General features: G+C 57.4%; 2 protein-coding genes across 4 annotated transcripts; one reads left to right on the top strand and one right to left on the bottom strand.

The window, feature by feature from the left end:
• Positions 1–112: 112 nt before the first annotated feature.
• CCDC24 (coiled-coil domain containing 24) lies at positions 113–4,123 on the top strand. Of its 3 annotated transcripts, XM_058717692.1 has the most exons (9): positions 113–553; positions 718–890; positions 1,111–1,286; positions 1,424–1,540; positions 2,054–2,131; positions 2,681–2,735; positions 3,191–3,260; positions 3,371–3,449; positions 3,532–4,123. In XM_058717692.1, exons 2-9 carry the CDS (start codon positions 765–767, stop codon positions 3,764–3,766), a joined length of 936 nt encoding a protein of 311 aa, XP_058573675.1. In that variant the 5' UTR covers positions 113–553; positions 718–764; the 3' UTR covers positions 3,767–4,123. The 3 variants fall into 3 exon arrangements, with proteins under 3 accessions (XP_058573675.1, XP_058573676.1, XP_058573677.1); XM_058717693.1 differs by having other exon boundaries at positions 113–890; positions 2,057–2,131; XM_058717694.1 differs by lacking the exon at positions 113–553 and having other exon boundaries at positions 780–890; positions 1,083–1,286.
• SLC6A9 (solute carrier family 6 member 9) lies at positions 4,078–24,292 on the bottom strand. The gene is given in 14 exon segments (XM_058717688.1): positions 4,078–5,363; positions 5,478–5,648; positions 8,398–8,498; positions 8,588–8,687; positions 8,796–8,930; positions 9,021–9,258; positions 9,880–9,983; positions 10,075–10,209; positions 10,423–10,555; positions 16,492–16,762; positions 17,152–17,283; positions 17,905–18,061; positions 24,186–24,254; positions 24,257–24,292. Coding segments are annotated over 14 exon segments (1,962 nt in total). The 5' UTR covers positions 24,278–24,292; the 3' UTR covers positions 4,078–5,168.
• Positions 24,293–24,925: the final 633 nt, after the last annotated feature.

Below are 24,925 nucleotides of genomic sequence, written 5' to 3'. Positions count from 1 at the left end.
GCTTGGGGTTGGGGATCTAGGTCCCTCTGTGTGTTGTGGGAGGGCACCTGGCCCAATTCTTCTGTCTGGCCCGGGCTGTCCTGGTTCCCCAGGCCCCTCCAAGCGCAGTCGCTCGCGAGACTTCCGCCGACCCTAAGAGGAAAGGTTTACCCTGCCGCTGCCTCCGGGCTAGGGGAGGCAACGAAGTAATAATCCCAGGGGAAATCCCATTTCTGGGTTCTTCCCACCTGCCCCGAAGCCGAATGCTGCCCAGAGATGAGCCCACAGCGCTTGGCGTCAGAGCTCTGTGGATGGTCGGACTTCCAAACCACCTGCCTCCGCCGTGGGTCCGACTCCCCACGAGCTGGCGCCGCCCTCCCCACCTGGGATGGCTAGGGGCGGGGCCTGGGTAGCGGCGCGGTTTCCCGGGTGACGGCCGCGCGGAAGAGGCGGGGCTAGGGCCCTGGTCTCCACTGCCCGGCTCCTGGGGGCCGTGACCGGGAATAGCGGCCCCCGAGAGTCAGGCAGAAGCGGGGCAGAAGGGACAGCGCCAGAGGCCAGTGCTCCCAACCCAGTAATTCCAGTCTCTGACTGGCGGCAGAACAAGGGTGGGGCTTGGGAGAGGCCGGCGAACGCGACAAGCTTGAAGGCGTGGCCCGCGAGGCCAGCGAGGGGCAGGGCCCAGCCTTGGACTACCAGCCTTGTAGTGATGCTGCGCTCCGACCTGCTCTCCCGCAGGTCGGAGCCTGTGGCCGCTTGTCGCGGAGTAGCGGCGCGGGCGGGCCATGTCTTGGGACTCCCCGTCGCTGTGGGTGCTGGTAGAGGAGCACGTTCCGCTCCCGGAGCGGCCCGAAGTGAAGAGGATTCTGGGGGAGACGACGGTGGACCTGAGCCTGGAACTCCGGGCAGAGGTGGGGAGTGGGCTGATGGGTCACTCCAGGCCTGTCCCACGATTCGGGTGATTTCCCCACCTCCTCCGGATCCCTGGCCCTGCCCGATAACTCTCGAGATCTTGCTGCATCTCACTGTCCGCCCAGCCCTCTTGACTCCTCTCTGCCCCTCAGTCCCCCAGCCCCCTTCACGCCCGTCACTTCTCTCCCCAGTCGCAAGGTGTCCCAGCTCTCCTTGCAGGTGGTGATGCTACAGTCACTGCTCCGTGAGGCTCGATCCTCCCAAGCCTCTGGCTCCCGACCCACCTCTGACCCCTCCTCCCTTCTGGCACCACCGCCCCTCCTAAGAGACCTCGTGCGCCAGGAACTGAGACAGCTGCTCCTTGGTCTCCGCCAGAAGGCCATCTGCGAGGGCAGGTGGGAACCTCAGACCTAGGGCTAAGCCCCACAGCAAAACTAAGAGGGGCTAGCCCTGTGCCTGATAAGGGGCCAGGATTGCCTTCCTGTGGTTCCCTGGAAGGAGCCTCGGAGTTTCTTTCTGTGATCTTCTGCAGAGACCAGACCCAGGCTTGGATCCAGTATAGCCCCAGGGTCCTGCGCTTTGCCCTGGAGGAGCCTGGGTGTAATTTGCCAGAACAGGAGATATTCCAGATGAGAGCTGGTGAATCCAGGTAAAGTGGAGGTGAATCTAGGTAGGAGAGGAGGGATCGCTCCCTGCTTAGCAGAGGGCCCCAGCCAGCTGGTGGGTTCCACTTGGCTCCACGGAGAAGTTCCTGGCCTGGAGCTGGATCTCCTACAACCACATGTATGGATCAGTGAGGGCTGGGTTAGAGAGCGCTGGGGACCAAATGAAAGAAGTGAGAAAGGAGCACATTCGTAAGTGAATGGAAGCAGCCACTTATTTCTAGTTCTTACACAACTCTGTGGGAAGCAGTGGCCCCCTTTTACAGATGAGGAAACTAAAACTCAGAAGGGATACTCGATTTGCACAAGGTCACACACACTGAAGGGTGGCAGAGTCCATTTGCAAACCCAGGCTCCAGAACTCCTCCCCTTTTGCACTATGTTATGTTGCCTTTGTGAGAAAAGACACAGGATTATCTGGGAGAAGTGGCATTCGTGTCCTGAAGGCCTGGGGTGAGGCAACATGGTGGGGGGGGCATGATGTTGGCCTCATCTGCCAGCAGCAGTCAGAGGGACCTCAGCGTCATCAAGGACCAGCTGAACGTGTCCAGCATCGACCAGGTTGCCAGACACCTGCGGTGAGGCCCCTGAGTGTGCGTGGTGAGGGTGAAGACAGGGAGGATGGGGCTGGGACCAGTCTTGAAGTACTGGGACTGGACTGTGAGAGAGGAGGAGGAGGCCGCACACCTGGTGAAGAGACCAGGAGGGGAAGGCTGAGAGGTGGAAAGGGCAGGTTGCTGCAGGGCCTGTGCAGTTGCTGCCAGGAAGTGGTTAATGATGGATGCCAGCAGGCGCTGAGCCCCGAGGATTTTTATCCTGAGGTGGGGAACCACAGAAGGGTTTTGAGAAGGGGAATGGCCGTGATGCAGGGCAGAATGGAGGCAGGAGAGGCCCATGCAGTAGAGGATGGTGGGCACTGTGAGATAGGCAAGGGACAGACACATCCTGCTCAGGGAGAGGCCCGCAAGGGCTGGAAGGCTGGGCCAGCACCCGGCCACAGAGAGCAAGGTGGGCTGAGGAAGGAGGGCCTGGTGGAGGTGAAAGCTGGAGGTTAGCGCTATGTGGACGGCTCAGCTGAGACAGTCCTGTGGCACTGGTCCTGGCCGCCTTACTCCCATGTGTCCCAGGAGCCTCCTGGAGGAGGAGTGTCACACGTTGGAGAGGATGATCCCCATCCTACAGGTGAGCTGCGGCCCTGGGCTTCGCTGCCCAGAGCCCTTCTGCCGAGTGGACACACCTACCTCTCACCTGGTGTGTGAGACCCACAAACGGCCATGTCCATGTGCGTATGTGCATGTAAAGGTGTGCGAGTCCTGTGTCCTCTTCTCACACGTGCACGTTCCCTGTGTGTGTGTGAATCCAGAAGATTCTGGTTGAGCCCCTAAGTCCAAGGTCAGCACTTTTAGATTAACTTGTGAAATTTGCCCCTGGTCCTTGGCTCCTTCCCTTCCCTAAGTCTGAGTCCAAGCCAGCCAGCACTTTACCAAGCTGGGCTTTTTGGGTGGAGGGTGGGAGTGTGCTGTCCCCAGGGACTGCCTGGGCTGGTTTTGGGGTCCCGCCATGGGATCATGGCCTCTGTATCCTGCCCTGCCCCTCCCCTGCCTGTGGCCGGGGCCCTGAGCCAGCTCTCCCTGCAGCGCCGCCTGGAAGAGGAGTATACAGGGGCATCCCAGCCCTCTGAGGCCACCCTAGAGCCCACCCTGGCAGGTAAGGATCCCAAGTGGACCCCAGAGCACCCAGCCTGCTGCCCCCTGCCCCACACTTGTACACACCCTGGAACTGCTGGGTGCTGTGACTCAGGTACACCTGTCCTCCAGAGCTACGGGAACAGAAGGTGGCCATGCAACAAGAGCTGCAGGTGCCTCTGAGGCCTTCCTGTATCTCTTCCAGCCACAGGTAAACCGGAGCAGGTGGATGGCTGACAGGGTAGGCCTAGGGTCAGGCCACTGCTCACTCACAGCTACTCTTTCCTGTTCAGGCAGCAGCCCGCGGGGTCCTCCAAAGGTCTCAGACCCTTGCCTTGCCTCCGTGGGGCTTCTGGAGTTGGGGCTGAGTCTCTCCGGTGCTGCCTGCCTGCCCCTCCTCTGGAGCGCTGCCCCCGACCTCGAGGCCTGACTACCACCTGCCGCTGGGGACGGAAGCTTCAGCGCAGCCCCGGGAAAAGGCCAGCTTCTACTCCAATGTCCAGTACAGCACCCCAGGCCCCAACCTGAACGACCAGTCACAAAGTAGGCTTCGGCTCCTGGTGGAACTCGCCCCATCTGCTGCTGCCACCTCTCAGCTGCCGTGGCCCAGCCCGATTCAGATCTCGTCTTGGTTGGATGGGCCCTGGCCAGGACGCCAAGGCTGTCTGTCTGTCTGGCCCTTGCCCCACCCCCTCGCCAAGTCCCTAGTGTCTGCTTCTGACAATCATAGCCTTTGGCCTTTCTTCTCCCAGCCCTCCACAAACTCTTGGCAGGCAGAGGTCTCATCCCAGCCCCAACTCTTGTCCCCCTGGGGGACTCACACAAAGCACAGCAGCAGCTCAGAGACAGGAATAGAAATTTCATTAAAATCTATGGACTTTAAAATCCTAGTGGTGCACGGATGGGTAGGGGTGGGCGGTGCACCGTTATTGCTACAGAGGATTAGAGGCGGCTGTTCTGGGGCTGTCACTGCACAGAGGGGCACAGAGGTTGGACAGACAGACACTGCAGGGGGAGGGAGCTCTGGCTCCAGAGAGGGGATGGGGCACGCAGGCTGGGGCCATTTGGCACATGAACAAGGGCAGCCCAGTTTGGGAAGCCTGGGCCTTCCTTTCGCCTGGTGGAGGGAGGGCAAGGGGGTTTCATGTAAGGTCCCCTTCCCCAGGGCTCTGGGTTCAAACCTCCTGCTGAGCAGCACCCCACCCCTACCCCCCAGAAACTAGTGCTTTGGGCAGGCTGCTGGGTCATGGGCCTCTGCTGGCTGGGCCTGACAGCTAGGGCTGGTATGAGGTGTGGAGACCCCAGAGCAGCCAAGTGAGGTCCAGGCAGGCCTGGAAGACAGAGGGGGCCCAAGGCTGGGGGCATGAGAGTGGCAACCACGATAATACAATTTTTACAAAAATAATTACACAGACAAACAGGGCTGGGTGGCACAGCCTGACGAGTAACACTGTATAGCCCCTTAGCCCGTCACCCTGCTCCCAGGTAGGAAGACCCAAATTTGCCTGGGCAGGGCTGGGGTCTGCTCTGAGGGCAGGAACACTGGTCAGGAGGCTGGAGGCCTAAGGAGGGGGACAGGTAGGGGGCCAACCTAGAACCTCAGCTCAGGGCAGAGTGTGGGGGCATCAGAGGCCATGTAAAGCCCAGCAGATCTCTGGGGACCTGGCCTGAGACCCCTCCAAAGTGCTTTGGGCCCCCCACCGACCCTCCCATTGCCCACACCCATCCCCAGCTGCCATCTTGGCATCCAAGGGACCTGTAAACACTGGGGACATGAGCACAAATGACCACGCTACCAGTGATGGCCAAGGTGACAGCAGCCACCCTGGCCAGGGCATGGCAGGGGCAGGCGGTGACACCTGTCCCCTGTCTCCCCAGTCTCTGTGGTGGGAGCACGGGCGGGGGTGGGGCACTCCCCGGGCAGCTGTGCTCATATCCGGGAGTCCTGCAGACGGCTAGAGCTGTTACTGCCCACCATGGGGATCTGGGCTTTGTCTGGGTGCAGCGGCTGGACCTCAAGACCATCTTCAGGAGAGGGCGGTATGGTGGGGGCATAGCGTCCAGTCCGGTGCTCCAGGAGGGCGGGGCCCCAGTCTCTGCTTGGCTTTGTGGCATTTTTCAAACGCTGCAGGAGAGGTAGACATGGGGGGTGGGCAGGGCACTTCAGAAAGAAGCCATTAAGCCCCATCCACCCACCCCCTCCCGGTTCAGCTAGCTGCTGCCTGCCCCCACCCCTCACCTGGAGGAGGGTGTCCCCATCTGTGCGGCAGAGCTGGAACAGGGCATAGAGAGGGATGCAAATGACGGAGGACAGAGCCAGAAGAAAGCCGATGGCCACAGCCCAGCCTGGATACTGGTAGTGGTTGTAGGTGATTGGCTGGTACTGGATCACCGTGAAAATGAGAATGAACTGCAGAGAGGAGGGATGGGAGTGCACGTGAGGCCTGCCCAGTACTCTCCACCCCCGCCTTTCCCCGGGGCTCGGTCCTCCTCTCAGCACTCCTTCCCTTCCTCTCCAGTTTCCCAAACTAGAAAGAGACATTTTCTGGGGAAGGACAGGGGCAAAGTCAAGTTTTGGGTAGTGGAAGAAGTGGAAGGAACCAGAGGCCAAGGCATGGTGGGCAGGTAGGCATTGCGGAAGAGGAGAGGTCCATCTTTGCCATAATCCTGAATCAGCCAGGGAACAATCGATGTCCCCTTTGAAGTCAGTCAGTTCTGCTCAAAGACTCGCAATGGCTCCCTATTGCCTACTGAAGTGAGACCAAATCCTTGGCCTTAGGGCTTTACCAACTCACATCCAGATCTCAGCTCATCCTTCTGGCCACATGACCCTTGTCTCAATGTCTTGACTGCACCCAGCATTTTCCTCCCTCTTCATTTATTCTGGAGAATCCTCTACATTTTCCTTTTGTCAGATGCTGTGCAAATGTCGCCCCCTTCAAGAAGCTCTCCAGATTTCTCATCCCTCTTCCTCAAAGGGCTCTCAATGGCATTTTCTGTCTGCTAAGCGTTTAATGTTTCCCATAGCCTGGGGAGCTCCTGGGATTGCCTCAGCTCTGGGTCTCTAGGGCCCAGCACAGTGTCCGGCACAACCTCATTTGCTGATCTGAACTGACTTGTGCAGAGAGGTGGGGGCAATGGGGGAGAGGGGAGCACGAAGCCCTCTCTATGGCTGTAGAGAGGGTGAGAGCCCGGGGAGGCCCCAAAGGCTAGAAATGATGGGTGTCAGGCTGGAGGCCAGGAGCCGCTTTGGAAAGAGATGAGTGGGATGGGAAGTGGAGCCTGGGGCCACAGCAACAGCAAAAAACTAAGGAAGCAGAAAGATGGGCGAGTGGCTCATGGACCACCCAGAGGGCCTGGGTATGTGTGCGCCACTCACCAGGAGGGCTCAGCATCGGCCTCCTGAGCTCTCAGATGCATCCCAGTGACCAAATTCAGGAGAGCAAGACCCACATCCAGTGGGGGGCCCTCCTGGGATACTGCACATAGTGAAAGCTTATGTCAAGTTTCCCGAATGGAACTAGATCCTGATCCCTGACGGAAAAAGATGGTTTGTCAAAAGGAGTTTTTCAGAAATATAAAGAAGTAAAGCTCCCAGAGAAGACACAACAGCCCAGACACACGAGTCCACGGGGCCTGGAGTCCTCACCTTAAGGTGACTCCAGCCTGGCTTTCTGAGCACAGAGAGGGCACTGCCCACCTTGCCTCGATCTCGCAGAGACACTGGACCCAGGCCAAGCCTGCCCCTCTGGAACCTTCTTGTGCCCATCTCCTTCCTGCCTCCTTCCCTGCCTTGGTCGGTACCCCAGGTCTCTGCCCAGGGTGGCAGCCTCCTTGGAGCTCTAGAGGATGAGCTCCCCTCAGGCTGGACCTGGGCACGGCCTCAGCCACAACCCCCGGAGAGCAGGGCGCTTGGCAGCAATGTCTGGCCTCCCTGGCCTCCCACCACTTACAGGAGGCTTCCGTTCCTCCTGTTTCAAAGCTGGGCCAGTGGCCAGAGCTGGTGCCTGTGCCAGCCTCGGGGAAGATCCCACACCCCCCATGTGGTGGAGGCCTCAGCCCTCAGGGGCCTTCCCCACCACACCCAGAAACATGAGCCAAAGTGGAAATCCGGTGATGAGCTCCCTGTGGCACAGAGAAGCTGGGCTTGACGGGAACGGGACTGAATGCTGCCCTTGCCACTGGGCTGACCCTCCCGTCACTCAGAGATGGCCCTGCCTCTTTGCGGAGTGACCACTTCACTGTCAGACACTTTGTGCCCCTTCCTCCCACCCTGACCATAAGGGGGCAGAATCAGATAGTAGTCCATGGAGCGCTCCCCCTTCCTGCGGGTGTTTCTAGTGTAGCACTGGCCCAGCCTGCAGGCTCCAGATTGGACTACCTGCTTTGAAGGCTGGCTCTGTCATTTATTAGCTGTGTAAACTTCGGCCAATTACTTAACATCTCTGTGCCTCCATTTCCTCATCTGTAAAGTGGGAATAATAACGATACCCGAGTTGTATCACATGAGTCGATACATGAACACCGTGCAGAAAATGCCTGGTTGCTGGCCATGGGGAAGTTCCCTCCACCAATTCATCTCCCTCGTGGGAGCTTCCCAGGTGTTGAATACTGGTGGAGATATTCCCTCTCCCAAGTCTGGAAGGCTTAAGAGGTTGCCCCTGACCCTGAGCTGACATCTGACTTGTACCACCTGCTTCTGGAACACTCACACATTCACACCACGTACTCCAGGCACCTCAGCTAAGAGGGGTTGGAGGCAGGAGCTCAGCAAAGCCAATGGAGCTGACACCAATATCACTAATTGTTCCTGAGGCCTCTCTGGGGATACCAGGCAGGAACGCCAAGGAGGCAGGGAGGGCCAGCTCTCAGCCACTGCCAGCCTGCTTTCCCCTTCCAAGGCTGGGCACTGTCTTCAGTCAAATCCAGGGCTCTCTATATGCTCCCTTCCTAACCCCAGGCCAGTGCCTGGGTGCTTCTAAGTCTCGCCTGACTATGCAACCTCTCTCCGTCTCCCAATGGCCAGAGTTGTGGATGCAGAGACCCCGTAGGGGAGCTCTGGCCAGATGAATGGGCTCCTGTTCTCCCTCTGCTGGTTCCCAAGAGAAGGACACTTGCCTGGGGGCAGCAGGGAGGGAGGGGCCAGCCCAGGAACTTACAAAGATGATGGCCGGAGACACAAAGCGCCAGCAGATCTGGAAGAAGAGGGGCGGCGGGAATCCCAGCATCATCTGGATGTCCTGGAAATAGTTCCGGTGCCCTGGAGAGAGCGGTGTCAGCAGGGCTGGGAGAGCAGTTTGGATAGGCGGGGGCTGGGCCCAGAGAGGCCACAGAAGCTCAGGCACTTACCATAGATGTACATGATGGACACACACATGATGCAGGAGATGACAACCAAGGAGAAGCTGGCCGCGTAGTTGTCCATTAACAGCAGCCAGTAGATGCCTGCCTACGGGCCAGTGGGCAGCTGAGCCGGGGGTGCCTGAGGCTGGGCTCCCCCACCCACTATGCCCCCCTACCTTGGCAACTCCAGCCCAACTTTTCCCTCAGGTCTTACCTGGCTGGTGAGGGGGATGCCCAGTAGGAAGCCAGCCACAGCCACGCCCAAGGTCACATAGGTCTTCTTCTGCAGGATCCACTCATTTCCCACCTCATCCACAATGGCTGTGACCAGTGTCTCTAGGAGGCAGAACTGCAGGATGTGGCCATCAGAGCAGGGGCCTGGCCTCTGGCCCTGCCTCCTCCCTCCCCAAGCCACTGGCCCAGGTCCTGCACCTCATACCTGAGTGCCCAGCCCCAGCAAGATGAGCATGAAGAAAAAGAGCAGGGACCAGAGCGGGGAGATGGGCAGCAGCGTGAGGGCCTCAGGGTAAGCCACGAAGGCCAGGCCAGGGCCGTGGTCAGCCACACGGGACACGTCCACACCCAGGTGATTGGCCATGAAGCCCAGGATGGAGAAGATGACGAAGCCAGCATAGACGCTGGTGGCACAGTTAGTGATGCTGATGATGATGCTGTCCCTGTTGGGGAGGAAAATGGGGCTCAGGATGTGCAATTTGCTTCCCTTTGCCCGGTTAGGGCTGAGAGAAGAACTGAGATGGAAAGTTCTAGGAACAGAAGGCCCCCCAACCTCTTTCCTGGTCTGCTCTGGGCCTTTCTTTATTTTATTTTTTTTAAGTTTATTTATTTATTTTTGAGAGAGAGAGAGAGAGAGAAAGAGAGAACCAGTGGGGGAGGGGCAGAGAGAGAAGGAGACACAGAATCCGAAGCAGGCTCCAGTCTCCGAGCTGTCAGCACAGAGCCAGACGCGGGGCTCGAACCCACGAACTGAGAGATCATGACCTGAGCTGAAGTCAGGCACTTAACCGACTGAGCCACCCAGATGCCCCTGCTCTGGGCCTTTTCAAGTAGGTTGAGGTCTTGAGTCCTCACAGACCCCTGGGGCATCACTGTCCCCACCTTCTTCTGTGTTCTCCAGTGGCCGGATCCAGACTCAGCATTCCCAGGACCTCAAGGCCGTGAGTGGAATGGAGGGCCCTAGCAGGGGGTCCAGGGGGCTGCACTGGACCTGGGGGTCTGGGGACTCCTGGGGAAGGCTGCAGGGTAGAGGGGCAGCCCCGGGCTGGCAGGGAGAGTCTCACCGGTAGCAGTTGTTGTGGAACTTGTTGTAGGAAGCCATGGTGATGAGGCCTCCCCACGCACAGCCCAGCGAATAGAATATCTGGGAGGCGGCATCCCCCCACACCTGTAGGGCAGGACGGGCAGAGCAGCTGGGGTCAGAGGCGGGCGCCTCTCTGCCCCTCCCTGCCCCTTCCAGGCCCTCCTCCACAGCCCACCTTGGCCTCCAGGATCTTGTCCCACTGTGGGGTCAGGTAGTACATGATGCCCGTGAAGGCTCCTTCCAGGGTCACGCCGCGGACGAACAGGATGGTCAGCACCACATAGGGAAATGTGGCTGTGAAATATACCACCTGCGTGCAAGATGGGCTCCACTGGACTCCTCCAAGCTCTTCCTGCCCTGGGCGCCCCCTCCCTGGCCCCCCAACCACGGCCGGCCCTCCGGTTCCTCCTCCCCTCTCATGTCCCTTCATCACCGTCTGCCCCCGACTCCTACACACCACCCCGGCAGGGGAGGCAGGATCTTTCCGGGTGGGCACAGACCCTGCTGAGGGAGGGGTACTTACTTTCCCTGAAGACTTGACCCCTCGGATGAGGCAGAGGAACACCACCACCCAGGAGACACCGAGGCAGCCGAGGAGGGGCAGTCGCACCTCCCCAAAGTTCCCGATGTCGTCTGACAGCTTCAGCACATAGAGCCTGGGGAAGGGGATACTCTGGTTGAAGGCCGGACCCTGACACCCAGCAACAGATTCCCAAGGCCCGGGGCCCAGCCTGGCAGCTCCCTCCTTTCTCAAGAGGTCCTCGCATGTGTGAGGAGGGTGTCACTGTAAGGGCCCAGCCCCAGCTAACCCCGCCCTACCCCCTCTGCCTGCTGCCCTAAGACTCCACTGGTTGCAGCCTCTCCCAGGACCCTCAAGGGCGCCTGGAGGCCAGCCTCCTCAGCCCCTCGGATGTGGAGGTCTCACTCCCTACCGGGCCCATCCCAGGCCCTGGCTTGTGCGTTTCTCCCTTCAGTAACATCTTCTCCTCTAGACTGGACATATCCTATCAGGCGTCACCTCCTCCAGGAAGCTTTCCGTGAGCTTTTCACCCACACTAGTCTTCTCCATCTCTGATGAACTGAGGGAGATGGTGGAGTGCTGAGTAAAGACGGGAGGCTCTGGGGCGTACAGGCCTAGGCTCGAACCAGAATTCCTCCCCTAGGTATGTGTGGCTCTATCTGGTGCCCTATGCCACACCAGCAGTGCCCTTTCAATCGATCGGACACTTATGTGCCAGGCCCTGTGCTAGGTGCTGTGCATACAGACCTGAATCAGGCACGTGGGTACCACCAGGAAGGGCGTCTCAGTGCCACGGGGAGGGGCACACTGGAAGGCTTCCCGGAAGAGGTGAGGATAGAGCTAAGGTTTGAGGAATTGGGAGGAGGAAGTGCATGCCAGGCTGGGGCAGCAGCATGCAGCAGGACAGGGGGTCATGAAATAAATAACACGGCCTAGCCTGGGCATGTCAGCAGCTCAGTGAGGCTAGAACAGAAGGTAAAGGGAATAGAGCAGGGTGAAGGATAGGAAGAAGCCAGATTATAAGAAGCCACAAAGTCAAGGCCAAGAAGTTTGAATTTCATCCTAAGAGCAATGGGAAGCTTCTGAAGGGTTTTTATAGGAGCATCGTCAGGGTCTCTCCTTGACTCAAAACTTTGCAGGGGCTCCCAGCTCTCATGGTGGAAAAGCCTAAGTCCTTACAGTGGCTGCAAGGCCTTAAGTGACCTACTGCCCCCTACGTGCCATCTCTCTGATCGCCTGTCTTCCCACCCTACTCCCCTGCACTGGCTGCCCTGGGCTCCTCGCAGTTCCTTAATCATGCCAGGCATGCCCTCCCTCAGGGCCTTTGCATGTGCTGTTTCTTCTGTCTGGTGTGCTCTTTCCCTCAAACATCCATTCACACACGTGCGTGGTATGCAGTCGTATGGGGCCCCATACTGAGAAGGCTTTGTGCTGGGTTTAATGCTCTGCCACTGGCATCTTGAAATCCTAATACATTTGAACATGGGGCCCCATATGTTCATTTCACACTGGACCCCACAAATTCTGCAGCTGGGTTTGCCAACATGGCTTCCTCCCTCCGCATTTCCTTCAAGTATTTACTCAGGGTACCCTCTTTGCAAAGGGGTCTTTTCTGGCTACGCTGCTTCAAACTGCAACCCTGGCCCCAGCCCAGCACTCCTCACCCACTTCTTTGCTATATTTTCCTCCACAGCACATGTCTCCTTTTTTTTTTTTCTTTGTAACTTATTTGTTTTATCTATTTATTTTGTGTGTCATCCATCTTCTATGAAAGCAGGAGTACCTGGCACCCCCAGTGCCTGGAAAAGTGCCTGGAACAGAGAAGTACTCCGTAAATATTTGTTGAATGGATGAGTGAACACTGTGGTAAATGGACCAGGAGGTAGAAAGGAGAGAACCTGGGGAGGGAGGCAGGCTAGAAGTGATGAGTGACAGACAAGTTCTTGAGCCTCAGTTTCCTCATCTGCAAAATGGGCATAATAACGCCAACATAGCATAATATGTAGATGAGTTTAGGTAAACACAGGCTCCCTTCTTTCCCCTCTTACAGCTAGGACCTCTCAGGATAGCTCATAGGCTGTCCTCTATCATTCTCAGCTATTTTCACTTTTTTTTCCAAATCAGTTCTCAAACCTCATGGCAGCATTTTTAATACCTTGTAATGCGATGTTATTCTGTCCCCTCATGGGACAATGTTGCCAGGCTCTTTGCTTGGCCTCTTCTTAGCCTCAAATCTTCCCTAGAGGCCTTCCTTCACACCAGGACCAGGAAAGGGCGCTGTCCAACACGTCCCTCTCCTGCCCAACTGCCACCACTGAGATGGTACGGTGAACAGGCATCAGAGCCAGGCCCTGCCTTTGACCTTCTCTGGGCTCTTAGTCGATGGGGGAACCAAAGGAAAAGGGATGGAGAAGTTCAGGGGCTGTGGGACTACCAAGAGGCACCTGGGCCCCTTCAACAGTGCTTTCCAATCTTTTTTCCTTCATAGCACACACACAAAATACTTTGGGGCCATTGGGGTAAGCAGACAAGGGCACTCAAAGCTGAAGGCAACTGGGTGCTCCAGGCTACCCCGGTCTCACCCAACCGGGCACACCTATTCAGAACACCTGTGGCTGGGAAGCTCTGCCCCAGAATAGCCCAGGGTCCTTCTACTGCCATTACTCAGAGTTCCTTTACTTCAAGCAACAGCATTCAAAGTAGGCACTGTTTCTTGTTCCAAAGATTTTTTTTTAACTTTGTCTGATTATATATGTTAAACTGGTAGCATTTAATTTTTAATTATTTATATTATTTGCGAGGGCACAGCATTTACAATATTAGGGGCTAAAAACTAAATAATGAATTCTACCTTTCTTTTTATGGCACCATATTTATTTTTTTGTTTTGTTTTGGGACCATGTGTTTTGAGATCAATTCACCTAAGAACTTTTGGAACCCAGTACATTTATAAGTTGGCTCTTGATGCATAACATCTCTGGGATTATTCTGCATCATTTTTTAATGTTTATTTTTTTTATTTTGAGAGAGAGAGAGTGGGGGAGGGGCAGAGAGAGAGAGAGAGAGAGAGAGAGAGAGAGAGAGAATCCCAAGCAGGCTAAGCACTGTTAGTGCAGAGCCTCACATTGGGTTTGATCCCACAAACTGTGAGATCATGACCTGAGCTGAAATCAAGAGTCAGATTGGGCCACCCAGGTGACCCACATTCTGCATTATTTATTAATTTCCCCAACCTGATGATAAACTCCTTGAAAACAAAGCACCCTAATCTATTTCTTTGCATCTCCAGCAGTGGATGTCACTAGGCTTACTGAACACCCATTACTGTTCTTGGTATTTATGCCACATTATCTCATTTCATCTTCATAACGACAAGGTAGGTGTTGTGACTCCTCCCATTTAATGGATGAATAGCTATGACTGAGAGAGGTTTGCTGATCTCCCAAGGCCAGACAGCTGATGAGCGGCAGAGCCACGATTTGAGTGAGGTCTGTGTGACTCCAGAACTGCCATGAAGACACTGGGAGAGGGGTGCACCACAGGCTCTGGAGGCGAGGGCATGGCCGTGAGCTCAGGGCCTACAGGCTGGAATCAGACCAGCACGCAGAGGACCGTAAAACGAGACGGAAGGGAGGAAGAGAGAGAGGAGATTATGGGCCAGAGGGTGAGCAAGAGGCAGACCCGCGTTCAGAAATCTGCCCTCTGAGCTTCTCTTGCTTCAGAGGAGTCTCTTAATCCTTCTGAGTTGTTTTCCTCACTTGTAAAATGGGAATATTTTATCCTACCTGCCCGAGCTACCAAACAAAGTTGTTGTGGGGCTCAAATGCGATCACACAGCTTTCCAAAGGGGTGTTGGAGACTGTGGACCGAGATCACCTGCAGAGTATCATTGGCCTAATTCACACCAGGCACCAGGCACAGTGGGACATGCGTATCCTGACACGGCACTGCTGCCTAGTTCCTTAACCTCTGAACATCAGTCTCTGAATCTGAAAAATAGGGATAACACTATACGAAATAATACTCCCGGCACACAGTAGGTGCCCAGGAAATACGGTTGTTTGCTCTCCTCACTTCCCTTGCTGAAGCCAGCCTGGGCAGCCCTCTCAAGGCTCATGTTCCCAGGCTCTCCAGGAGGGGGCAGCAGGGAGCCATCCTGCAGAGAAAGTCCTGTCTGGGACAGTGGCGAGTCAGGCGGGCCTGGCTCCAGCCCTGAGGAGAGTTCAATGGGCCACCCAATGGGCACCCGCGCCCCACCCATGACCAGTTTTCTTTGACGGCTATTCTCCTCTAATTGTACTGGATAAAATCTCCAGAGCTTTGCCCTGGGTGGCCCTACCCAGCTGGGAATCCCTGGCAGATGGCCTCTGGGGTGAGAGCTTCTCACCCGGCGGAGCAGTCCCATGGGTGTGGGCGGGGCTTTGTCCTCCCAGGTTCACCCCCTAGTCTAAATCAAGTTGTCCAGTCCACGCCATGCCTCAAACGTAGTAGAATACCTAACTGGGCACTTATTTGCTTAGTTCTCTCAGTAGACGTGACCTCCGTGAGGGCAGGATCTGTGTGCCTTACTCCTCATTCTGTCTCCCTCCTGAGTGCAGTGTCTGGTACCTACTAGGTGCTCAAAAACTGATCTGTCCAGCGACCGAATGGCTGAGTCTGCCCAGAGGTAATTTTGCCTGCCTCTCACCGGGAGGCAGCAGCTCTGTGGTCTACCATGAGCCCCTGCGGGTAGTGACATCTTAGCTGTCCTTGGAGGGCTGTGGTGCACCACAGAGGCTGGCACAGGGAAGCTGGACCCTGCAGGGTCTGAGCACTGGGACCAGGCTTAGAAGATATTGACCTGCTAGGACTGCAAGTCTCCCTGGGGCCTTGGCCTTCTCCCCTATGCCTCTCTACCAGTTGGCGGAGAAACTTCAAACCCTCGGCCTGGCACGGGAAGCCCTGTGCCTTATGATGCCTCTGGCCTCTCCTGTCTCAATACTCTGTCTCACCTGTCTCCAGCTTGCCACCTCCTGGCCACAGCTTACCTGCCTGTGTCTCTCCCAATCCCTTCTACACCTCCCTCCTCCCTCCTTGGGAAGCCTTCCGGACCACTTCCTCTTGCCCCCATCCCCTCAGAACTGACCACCTCCTTTGTGTCCCCGACCACATCCCTGAGCGTATCGGCATGTAGGTACCTGGCCCTAATATGATTAGCTGCCTGTCTCCCCCCTAGATGGTGAACTCCTCAGGGCAGGGACTCTGGGCTACTCAGACCCCACGGGCACACAGAGCCTGGCAGAGTAGACCACGAAAATGTGAATGAAGTAACATGGCCTACCCACACGCCCCCAACACTCTCTTCCCACGGGTTTCCCACAAGGACATGGGGAATTTCCTTTAGGACATCCTACTGTGCCCTCACAACCACCCTGTTGGGACGAGGTGTGACAGAACACCTCCAGCAACAGCTTCCCTGCAGCCAGCCCCAAGACTCCGGTCTCTGTCACCACAGAGCACAGGAGCGCCAGGCTGTCTTTCCTATGCACAGCTTGATGATGACAGCCCTGGGGTCAGGAGAGCCCTATGGCTGCCTCTCCTTGCTCTGCAGCAGTACGTCTAAGCTTAATTCACATACATTCTCGAAGAAGGCTGGTGGCCCCGCCGGTCCCCTTTATGGTCCATGGGTTTTCCACACACCTGTTACATCAGAACAGCTTCCCCTAGGTCTCAGGTCCAGCCTCTGCTCATCTGGGATCTAGGGCCTTTGCTATGCCGTTCTTACCAGGAAGCCACCCCCCTTCCCCCTGACTCTCCTCTGCGGACTTGCCTGCCCGCCGAGCCTCCCTCACTGCACTTTGTAAGGACTCTCACTTCAACATCCTGCCTTCCATCACCCTCTGGGGCGTCAGCCTCTTCTCCTCAACTAGTCTGTAAACTCCTTCCACCTCTTCATGCGCCTCTACCATGCTCTGTTCCCGGCATCCTACCTAGTCTGCGGGAAGTTGCCCGATGGTGGGAGGGAGGGATGAGGCTTGGCACCAGGGGTTCCCCCCCCCCCACTGCCCTGGCCCAGGCCCAGTGGGGCCTCACCTCCAGTACTCCTCGCTGGGGCTGGTCCTCTGGAGGGAGTGGTTGAGCAGGTGGGAAAGGTTCCCGGGTAGGGCAGCAGGCCGGGAGCCGTTGGTGAGGTTGGAGGCGTCCAGTACTCCGGCACAGTCGGGCGTGTTCCAGGGGTTACTGCAGTAGGCCCAGGGCAGCACGTGCGTCATGGATGAGAAGAAGTAGTAGAAGGCGATGCAGATGACCACATTGTAGTAGATGCCAATATATGTCGATACCACCATCATGCCGTAGCCCACACCTGGAAGAGGGGAAGGAATGGAAGCAGCCTCACACATCTAGCTGAAGGAGGCCAGGTTAATTTCGAAGCGCTTAAGGGGCGGGCTGTTATGGAGGGCCACAGAAGGGACAGGTCAAGGCCTCGGCCGGGGCAAGCTGGGGGGCAAAGGGGCTTTGTGTATACACGTGGTGGGAGGGGAGGGTGGAGGCCGAGTAAACATGGATCCCAGCATGCACCCATGGGCTTGGCCATTGATGTAGGGCTTGGGGTCAGCACCAGGGCTCCGTGGGGGTTGGCAGTGTTTGTACAGATGGGTGAGTAGGCCCCCAGAAGCCCGTGTGTGTGTGCGTGTGCACACGTGCATGTGAGTGTGTGTGTGTGTGTGTGTGTGCACCCCACCCAGGCCTCACCTTTGAACATGGGGCTGATCCTCCAGACCCCCAGGCAGCCCTGACTTGCAAACTGGCCGAAGGAAAGCTCCATGAAGAAGAGAGGGATCCCGCAGAATATCAGCATGATGAAGTAGGGGAACATGAAGGCGCCTGGCAGGCAGGGAAAGGGCGGGCTCAGGGTGGGCCTGGGGGGTCCCACCCTCTTCCTGCCAAGAACCCAACAGCAAAACCTTTGCGTTTGGCTGAGACCTGAGGAGGGTGAGCCACGCATTGAGCAGGAGCCTGGGTCCGAGGTATCCTACCTACGGCCTGTCTTTGAATTTGACAGAGGCTTCCTGAGCAGAATCCTGGCCCCAGAGCCATCATGTGAGGGTGGGCTTTGATGGCTTAACCAAGCAATTTCACAAACATAAGTCACTGGGATCCTCAAATTCCCTGAACCATTTAGGGGGTTGTTGAAACACAGGGGGTATAAGACTGGGAAACTTGGGAGGTTGGGGTGCCTTTCTCCAGGGCTCCTCGCCCCAAGGGAGCAGGCTAGCAGGGTCTGGCCCAAACAGCAGATAGCCAGGGTCGGGGGGCGGGGGGGGGGCGGTGGTCTGTGCCTTAGTAAAGGGTACCTAAGCCAGGGATGGGGGCGAAGGAGAAGAGAGCCAGAGGCCAGAGGCCAGCCTGTCTGGAGTGGGGTCTGTGCCAGGGAGGGGGTAGCCCGCGCCTTGGTGGGTAGGCTCTATCCAAGTGGGTGGTCCCTGCCCTGTGCCCACTGGGTACCTCCCCCGTTGCGATAGCAGAGGTATGGGAAGCGCCAGACATTGCCCAGGCCCACGGCATAGCCCACGCTCGTCAGTACAAACTCGATCTGGTTGCCCCAGTTGCCCCGTTTGAGGTTCTGGTCCCTCTTGGTGGCCTCGCTGGGCACAGCACCATTCTGTGGGGACAGGAGAGAAGCTACCATCAGAAAGGCATTTGTGCTCCCGTGCCTGACCCTCTGGGCCTCTCCCAGCGGGGACACCATGGACCCTCCAAGCCCCCACCCCCACCCTGGGCTTCCCCTCTGCTGGCAGGAGCTGCTGGCAGGCCTGGCAGAGAAGGGGAGAAGGGAGGAGTGGCTGCCAGAGGGTGCCAAGCGGGGCCTCCCTCACCAGCCCCCCAGCACCCCGTGCCAGGAGCACCAGCCCACCTGGGGAGCGACTGCCAACATCCGAGAGGTGGGACGCTGAGAGGGCGCTCGAGTCCACAGCCCCCCAGACCCAGCCCCTCCAAAGCCTCCCCTCTCCCCTCTGGGTGAGGATCTGGGAGCAGCTGAGCCTCATACCAAGCAGCCAAGTCGGGCTGGGCACAAAGGGGCCTGTGTCCAGACAGCCCCCCCCACCCGCCGCTACCACATCACCAGGCTGAGCACGCTGCCCATGGGCAGGCGGTGCGGGGGAGGGGATGCCCGACCCCTTCCCCCCAGCTGAAGGCGCTTTCCTGGGGGCACAGGGTGGGCAGGGCTGTGAGGTGGGGGTTGGAGGAGCAAGTGAGCAGGGCCAGACTTGGGGAGGGCGTTCTGGGACTCTGGGTGGGAGGGCCCAGGGGAGCCATCTATATCGCCCGTGGCTGGGGAGAGGGCCCTGGGGAAGCTGACCTGGGCTGGGTGGTGCTGGCCATGAGCTGGGGGAGGAGACCAGAGTTGTAGGCACCACGCCAGACTTGGAGGACAGATTCTGCTAGGGGAAACAGAGGGAGGGACTCCGGAAAAAGGTCTCGGAGCTGAGAGAAGGGGGCTGGCCAGGAAGGGCTGAAGAGGGGATTTGCCCCAAGGAAAGGAAGTCAGGCCTTCCTGGAGAGCTGCAGGGCTGGGCTGGGTGGCCTGAGGCCCCACTGAGGACAGCCCCTTTTAACCCCCAACCGTACTATTGGAACTGGCTCAGCAAGTCCCTTTATAAGTGTAAATGCACCCCTTCCCATGCCACGCCCATTCCACCCCCTCCCAGGGTGAACAGGAAATCAAGCCACCTTGAGCAAGAGCCTAGAGGTTGGGGGGGGGGGGGGGTGTCTCACTAGGAGACAGGGACCCTGAGAATCACCAACAGAGAAGCACAGTCCTTGAGTGACAGAGTGCGCCTCTCAGAGATGGGCTATTCTCTTGAGAGAAACAGATAGGAGTCCCAGGAGGACACCAGGATCAGAGACAGAGCAGCATGGCTTCTGAGGGATGTTGCTGAAGTGACACTGACCCTCAGCTTGAAAGAGACATATTCAAGGACAACAGTCACACTGGCCAATAAACAAAGAGGTCTGGTGCTTTGAAATGCTGTCGGATCCTGACACTGACCCACAAATGCAGAGGGAAGGAACGGCTTCATTGGGACCTGTGTGCTTTCCAGAAAGGCCCATTTGGGAATGCAGGCACAGGAGGCACCAGCGGCCAGTGGAGGTCCCAGCCAAGCACCCCTTGTTCCCATGGTGGGCAGATTTTGGCTTGCATGCCACGGGCACCACGGCAGAGACACCCTTGTGGATCAACTGTCCTGCACACGCAATCAAGCATTGCCCCTGGAGGAGACACTGACCTTCACACCCTCCAGGGAGGTCTGGGGACACAGCACCAGGAACCAGGGTCCCCTTCAAGGAGCACCCGGAGCAAATGGACGGGCTGAAAGAGTCTACATACATTCATTCACGCAACCATGGAGATTTACTAACACCTACTGTGTGCCAGGCCCTCTGCCAGGCATTGGGAATCCAGCAGTGAACTAAACAGACACCTCTACACACTCAGAGCTCAAAGTCTAGTGGGGAAGCAAGCCATCAATGAAATAAACAAATACGTGATTTTCATATGCAGCCACAAGGGGACCACAGAGTGGAAGTTCTCAGGTCACAGGAATATGGAAGGAGGCCAGGTGAGGGGCAAGTAGGGTGAAGTCAGGAAGGCTTCCCTGATGAAGGGGCCTGAAGGCCAGTCTGGCTCTGGGAGAGGGTGGCTCACAGTCTGAGTGTGCCCTCTGGGACCGGCCCCTACTGAATCTCACCTAAGGCTGTTATCACCTCCTAGGGCCTTCTTTGGGACAGGCCTAGCAATTCTGCACAGTCCAGGGGGGCATTTTTTCAGAGGCTGGGAGGCCTGCCTGGGGGCAGTTTATGCATTCCCAAACAAATCCCGGTCAAATAGGGCTCCTATATGTTGACCCTACAATAACAGTTTTATTCTGTCCAAAGCTTGTTTACTTAGGGGCACAATGGGAGACTGTGGCAGCTGCGGAGTACATGGGTGGGGTCACGAAGCAGTGGTTACAGCTGTAAAAGAGACACTCGAGGGTCCAGGATGGTTTCATGGGCAGGGCAGAGTCAAGGCCCGTTGCCGAGACCGAGACCGAGACCGAGACCGAAGTCTTGTAGCCTGGGGCCTCTCTCCTGGCCCCAGCCACCCACCCTCGCCCACCCCCACCCCCCACCCCCGCAACCAAGCGCAACAGGACGAGACTTGGGGTTCTGGGGTCTGCTCCTTCCCTGGCATCGAGGGGGACAGCAAGGGTGGTGATGCCCCCAGCCACGTGCCACAGGCAGCCGCTTGGCTGAGCCCTCGGGAGCCAGCACTGCTCAGTTAATGAGCAGCATACCACTGGGCCTTGCGCTAACCACTTCAGCCCTGCTGGCCACAGCCCACAACTCGGGGAGGGGAGGCAGGAGGCCTGGGACAGAGGCCTGGGACGGGGGAGCTGGGGATGGGGCTCTAGTGGAAGTTCCCGGCAGCACTAGGGGTCTGCAGTGCAGAGAGAGCTGGAGGTCAGTGACACCCTGCAAGCAGTGTGAGAAGCGCCCGGCAGAAGCAGCACAGCTCCCGCTCCCCAGCCCTGCATCTCAGCACTGTGGGGCCGCCTCCTGGAGCTGTGGCTGGGAGGTCGCTGTGGGAGCCTCCCCATGGCCAGGACTTCAATTCCAGCACGAGCTCTGCTCAGGCGACTTGGCTGGTGAGGGCTTGGCTCTCTGCAGAGGATAGAGCAAGCCTACCTTTCTCCAAGTACACTGGAAGAAAGGATCTCCAAAGTGCTCTTCGAGGCTTCTGGGGGTTCCAGTTCCCTTCTCTGTTCTCCTCTGGGGACTCTCTGTCACTTCCTTCCTGGGCAGCAAAGCCCATGGCTGGTGAGCGTTTCCCAGTGCTGCCTAGATTTTGTTCTCCTTGCATAATCTTCCCTATCCTATGCCTCTCATTTTCTCCATCTGCCAGGTGGACGCCTGTGTCACTGATAAGAACTGTCCCTGCAGTGGACGTCGGCCTGGAGGTGCCCACGAAAGAATCCTTTGGTGCTCATGGTTTCACCCAGACTGGCAGTCTTTCTGCCTAACCCAGCTTAGCCCTGCCGACTGGCCGGGCTCCAGGTTTCTCCTGCCCATCACCCATCTTTCACTGTCTGCCCCTTGCTGCTCTCTCTTCCTCCCCTGCTCACACCTCAGTGGTGAATTAAGCCATGGTGGCCTGGTGCTTCTTCCCCAGACTCCCTGGATAGCCCCCACCCTCACCTCTGACTCCATGGCTGTGGGCCTGATGGTGGTCTCTAGGATATGGACAGCCCTGCCCTGTGCCTGAACTCCCCCAAGTTGGGCAGAATGCAGGCTTTGGAGCTTTCTTTCCATGGTTGAGTGCAGTGAACTGGATGATCATCCTCCACGTTGTCTACCGTACAACGTGCATAAGACCCTCAGATGCCCCTTCCCCTTAGGAGCAGTCCTTAAGGCAGCAGTGTCCAGTCCCGCACAAGGACTTGTGACCTCCCACCCCTGTGCCTGGCTAGCCGGATGAGCCATTCCGAGCAATCACTTACATAAATCCTTTATGTAGCCCAGTGCCTGGCTTATTCCTGCTCTAGACGAACTCTTGGAACTAGGGGTGTTCAGCTATGAGGGCAGAATCCCGATCTCCTCTCTATGTCTTGGGCTTGGCAGGGCAGGACCCTGCACGGGGCAGTGAGAACCCCAGCATTCTAGAGCCTGCTCCCCCAGTGACTCTGGGCAGGTCATTTCCACTCCCTGCAACTCAGCATCCTTAACTAACTATGAAATCAGTGGACAGACTAGACAACCTCAATAGATCTACTAACTTCTGTGATTCTGCCTTGCCTGGAATATTCCTATTTCTGACTCTCTCCTGTATCTTCCATCAGTTCCCACTAACTTTCTAAATGACTTTTTTAAATGTTATTGTTTTTCTTCTTCTAATTATAAAAGCATTACAAGCTTAGCACAAAAAAAAAAAAAAGAAAGAAAAGAAAAGAAAAAAGGAACCTACAGCAAAGAGTAAAAACGAAACAGAGCTGCAAAGCCCACCCCCAGAGGTAACCACCACCACTGGACGTACCTCCTCCTTTCGTCACGCACAGTCTTAGAGACAGCCCAGACTTCTACCCTGGGCTGTGGCTCTCCTCTGTCTCCTCACTCCCGCCTTCCCAGATCAGTGTCCCCTGGATATTTTTGTGAATTGTGAGCTCCCTCCTCCTGCTCTCCGTGGACACTAAAGAATCCTGGAGCTGCCCTGGCTGGGCGGGCCCCGCTGGGATCCAGCAGGCCTCTTGTTCAGGACTCTGCAGCCCCAGGGTTTGCTCATGGGATGAAGTCCCATCCAAGACAAACTTTATGGAGGAGGACAGACAAGACCCCACATCCCAGACTGACCTTGAGCCAAATCCAGATCACTGGCAACTTTCTCTGAGCCCCAGCAGGGAATTCAGGCAGAATAGCCATTACTGTAAACTGTGGCTGCCTTAGAAGACCTCACGACCTCCTTGCCCCCCTAGATTCTTGCCCCCCCCCCAAGTTATCTCCCATCAATCCAGGAGCCAGGCTGGCCCTTAGGTAGCACCCTTCATCTTGCCTGGCTTATCCAGATATGGGAAAGAATCCGGGGCCAGAGGTGAATAAGCAGGACCATGGGAAAATCCACCCTAGTCCCGAGCAGTACCCAGGGGCTCTTTGTGCCTCCTGCCCCAAGGAAAACTTGAGAGCAAGCTCTGGGCACCTGTTAGGAGTCCAAGCCTTCAAGCAGGTGAGAGAACCAAAGGCATGCCCTGTGCTGTTTCGTCCAGAGCCCTCATTGGTGGAGACAGACCTGCCGACATTGTTTAGAGCAGACAGGAGATGCACCCCCAGGCACGCCAGGCTTCGCTCCAGGCCCTGGGGAGCAGCGAAGGGGAATACTGGGTGGGCCCTGCCCCTGCCCTGGAGAAGCCCAGCAGCCCTGTCTCACACTGCAGCAGCTGTGGGCAGCCTCTACCCCAGTCGGTTGGCAGCAGGCTGGCACTCTGGGAAGTAGCTTTGGTTTGTGACTCTGGCAGTTCTCAGGTTTGAGGACAGCCCTGCATAAAGCTTCTCCCAAACCCAACCCATGTCTCCCCAGAGGACATTCCTTCTCTGGCCTTCTGAAGGTCAAGTCAGGATGCTCTACAGGGTGGGGAGGATGGCTTTCTCCGTCCCCAAACCCTCGCTGCCATCAGCCCCACTGCCCCTGACATCGTTGCCCATCCCCAGCTTCTAGGGATGAGGCCACACTGATGCCCACCCAGGCGCTTGCCGTGGACACTGTGAACGTTCTCTGGGGTCTCTTGCCTCCCAGCTGAGCCTCCCATCCCATCCTCTTCCCCCACCCTCACTGCTGAGTCCATGTACCACGTCCCCTGCCCCCTCACTCACTCTCCCCATAGGAGTAACTGCCGTGGCACGGACAATGGGGCTGTATTGATTAGTACAATTCCTGGGCACCTCCGGCCCGTCTCCCCGGGAGCTAGGACAATGCAGCTTTGATACACAGAGCAGATTCTCAGCAGGTCCTTGGGCTGGGGGAGCCCTCACACCCCCACTCTCCTCCCCCATGCCCCCACCACATAGCTAACTCTTCCTGCACTCCTTTGCACAGTTGCAACTTTCTGGGTCACTTTTGCCGGTGTCTGTCTCGCTGGCTGGCTGTGCCTGCCCCTCCCTGGCACAGACCACTCAGCCCCTCTCCCCACCCCCAGCCCAGCCTCCCAGACCGCCTGGCTCCACGGAGGGGGCTCAACCTCTGGGAGGTGACTGACCTGTTCTGGGGAGGAGGGGGCCACAGGTCCACGAGCCGAGGCCATCCCAGGATGAGCACTCAGAGCGGAGTGCGCGTGTCTCCGCTGCTCATTCACACCTCTGCCAGCTCCAGGCGACACTGACGCATCCCCTGCCTCTCTCACTGCCGGCTGGGCAGCGTCAATTACTTTCACCTCATCTCCTCCCCAAGCTCTGCCTACCCCCTCCGCTGGCCCTCCCCCTCCGGCCAGTCCCCACGCAGCCCGGCGCGGGTGCTCCAGAGCTAGAGTGAGGCATGGGGTTTGTTGTGTTTTCCCCTTGTTCCCAGCAAGTTATTGGAACAAAACATACACTCACATACTCACAACCACAGAGTGAGGCAGAGCGAGCGCGGAAGACAGTGAGCGGCCTCAGGGCCTAGACGCTTCTGAGCTCCCAGTCCTGGCACTTGGTGGGCTCCTGGTAGGGTGGTTGGGTGTCATTGGGCACTAGACATGTTAAAGGGCAGGAAGAAGGGGGCATCGTCCACAGGCACTACCAAAGCAGCTTAGACTTCATAGAGTGGTGTGGGCTGGGGGGGTGTTGGGCCCTGGAGCTGTTCCCCCGCAAGAGTTAGAGACTCTCAACCAGCCAAGATGATTGAGAATGTGAGTGACCATGCAAGAAAGCTCGGGCCTGCACTGTCACTTGCCCTAAGAAAGTTGGCGCTAGCCAAGAGAGTGGTCACCACAGAGTTCAGACAAAGGCGGAGCCACGCAAC

The sequence above is a fragment of the Neofelis nebulosa genome, chromosome 2 (assembly GCF_028018385.1).
Source record: "Neofelis nebulosa isolate mNeoNeb1 chromosome 2, mNeoNeb1.pri, whole genome shotgun sequence".
Classification (NCBI taxonomy): domain Eukaryota; kingdom Metazoa; phylum Chordata; class Mammalia; order Carnivora; family Felidae; genus Neofelis; species Neofelis nebulosa.
Note: the sequence above shows the minus strand (reverse complement) of the source record. Positions and strands in the feature narration are given on the sequence as shown.

Excerpts from the sequence above, each read along its gene's own strand:
- CCDC24 (XM_058717692.1), top strand. The coding sequence starts at position 765 with ATGTCTTGGGACTCCCCGTCGCTGTGGGTGCTGGTAGAGGAGCACGTT. Across the intron at positions 891-1,110 it reads GCCTGGAACTCCGGGCAGAG|GTGGTGATGCTACAGTCACT; the intron begins GTGGGGAGTGGG and ends CTCTCCTTGCAG. Across the intron at positions 1,541-2,053 it reads ATGAGAGCTGGTGAATCCAG|CAGCAGTCAGAGGGACCTCA; the intron begins GTAAAGTGGAGG and ends CTCATCTGCCAG.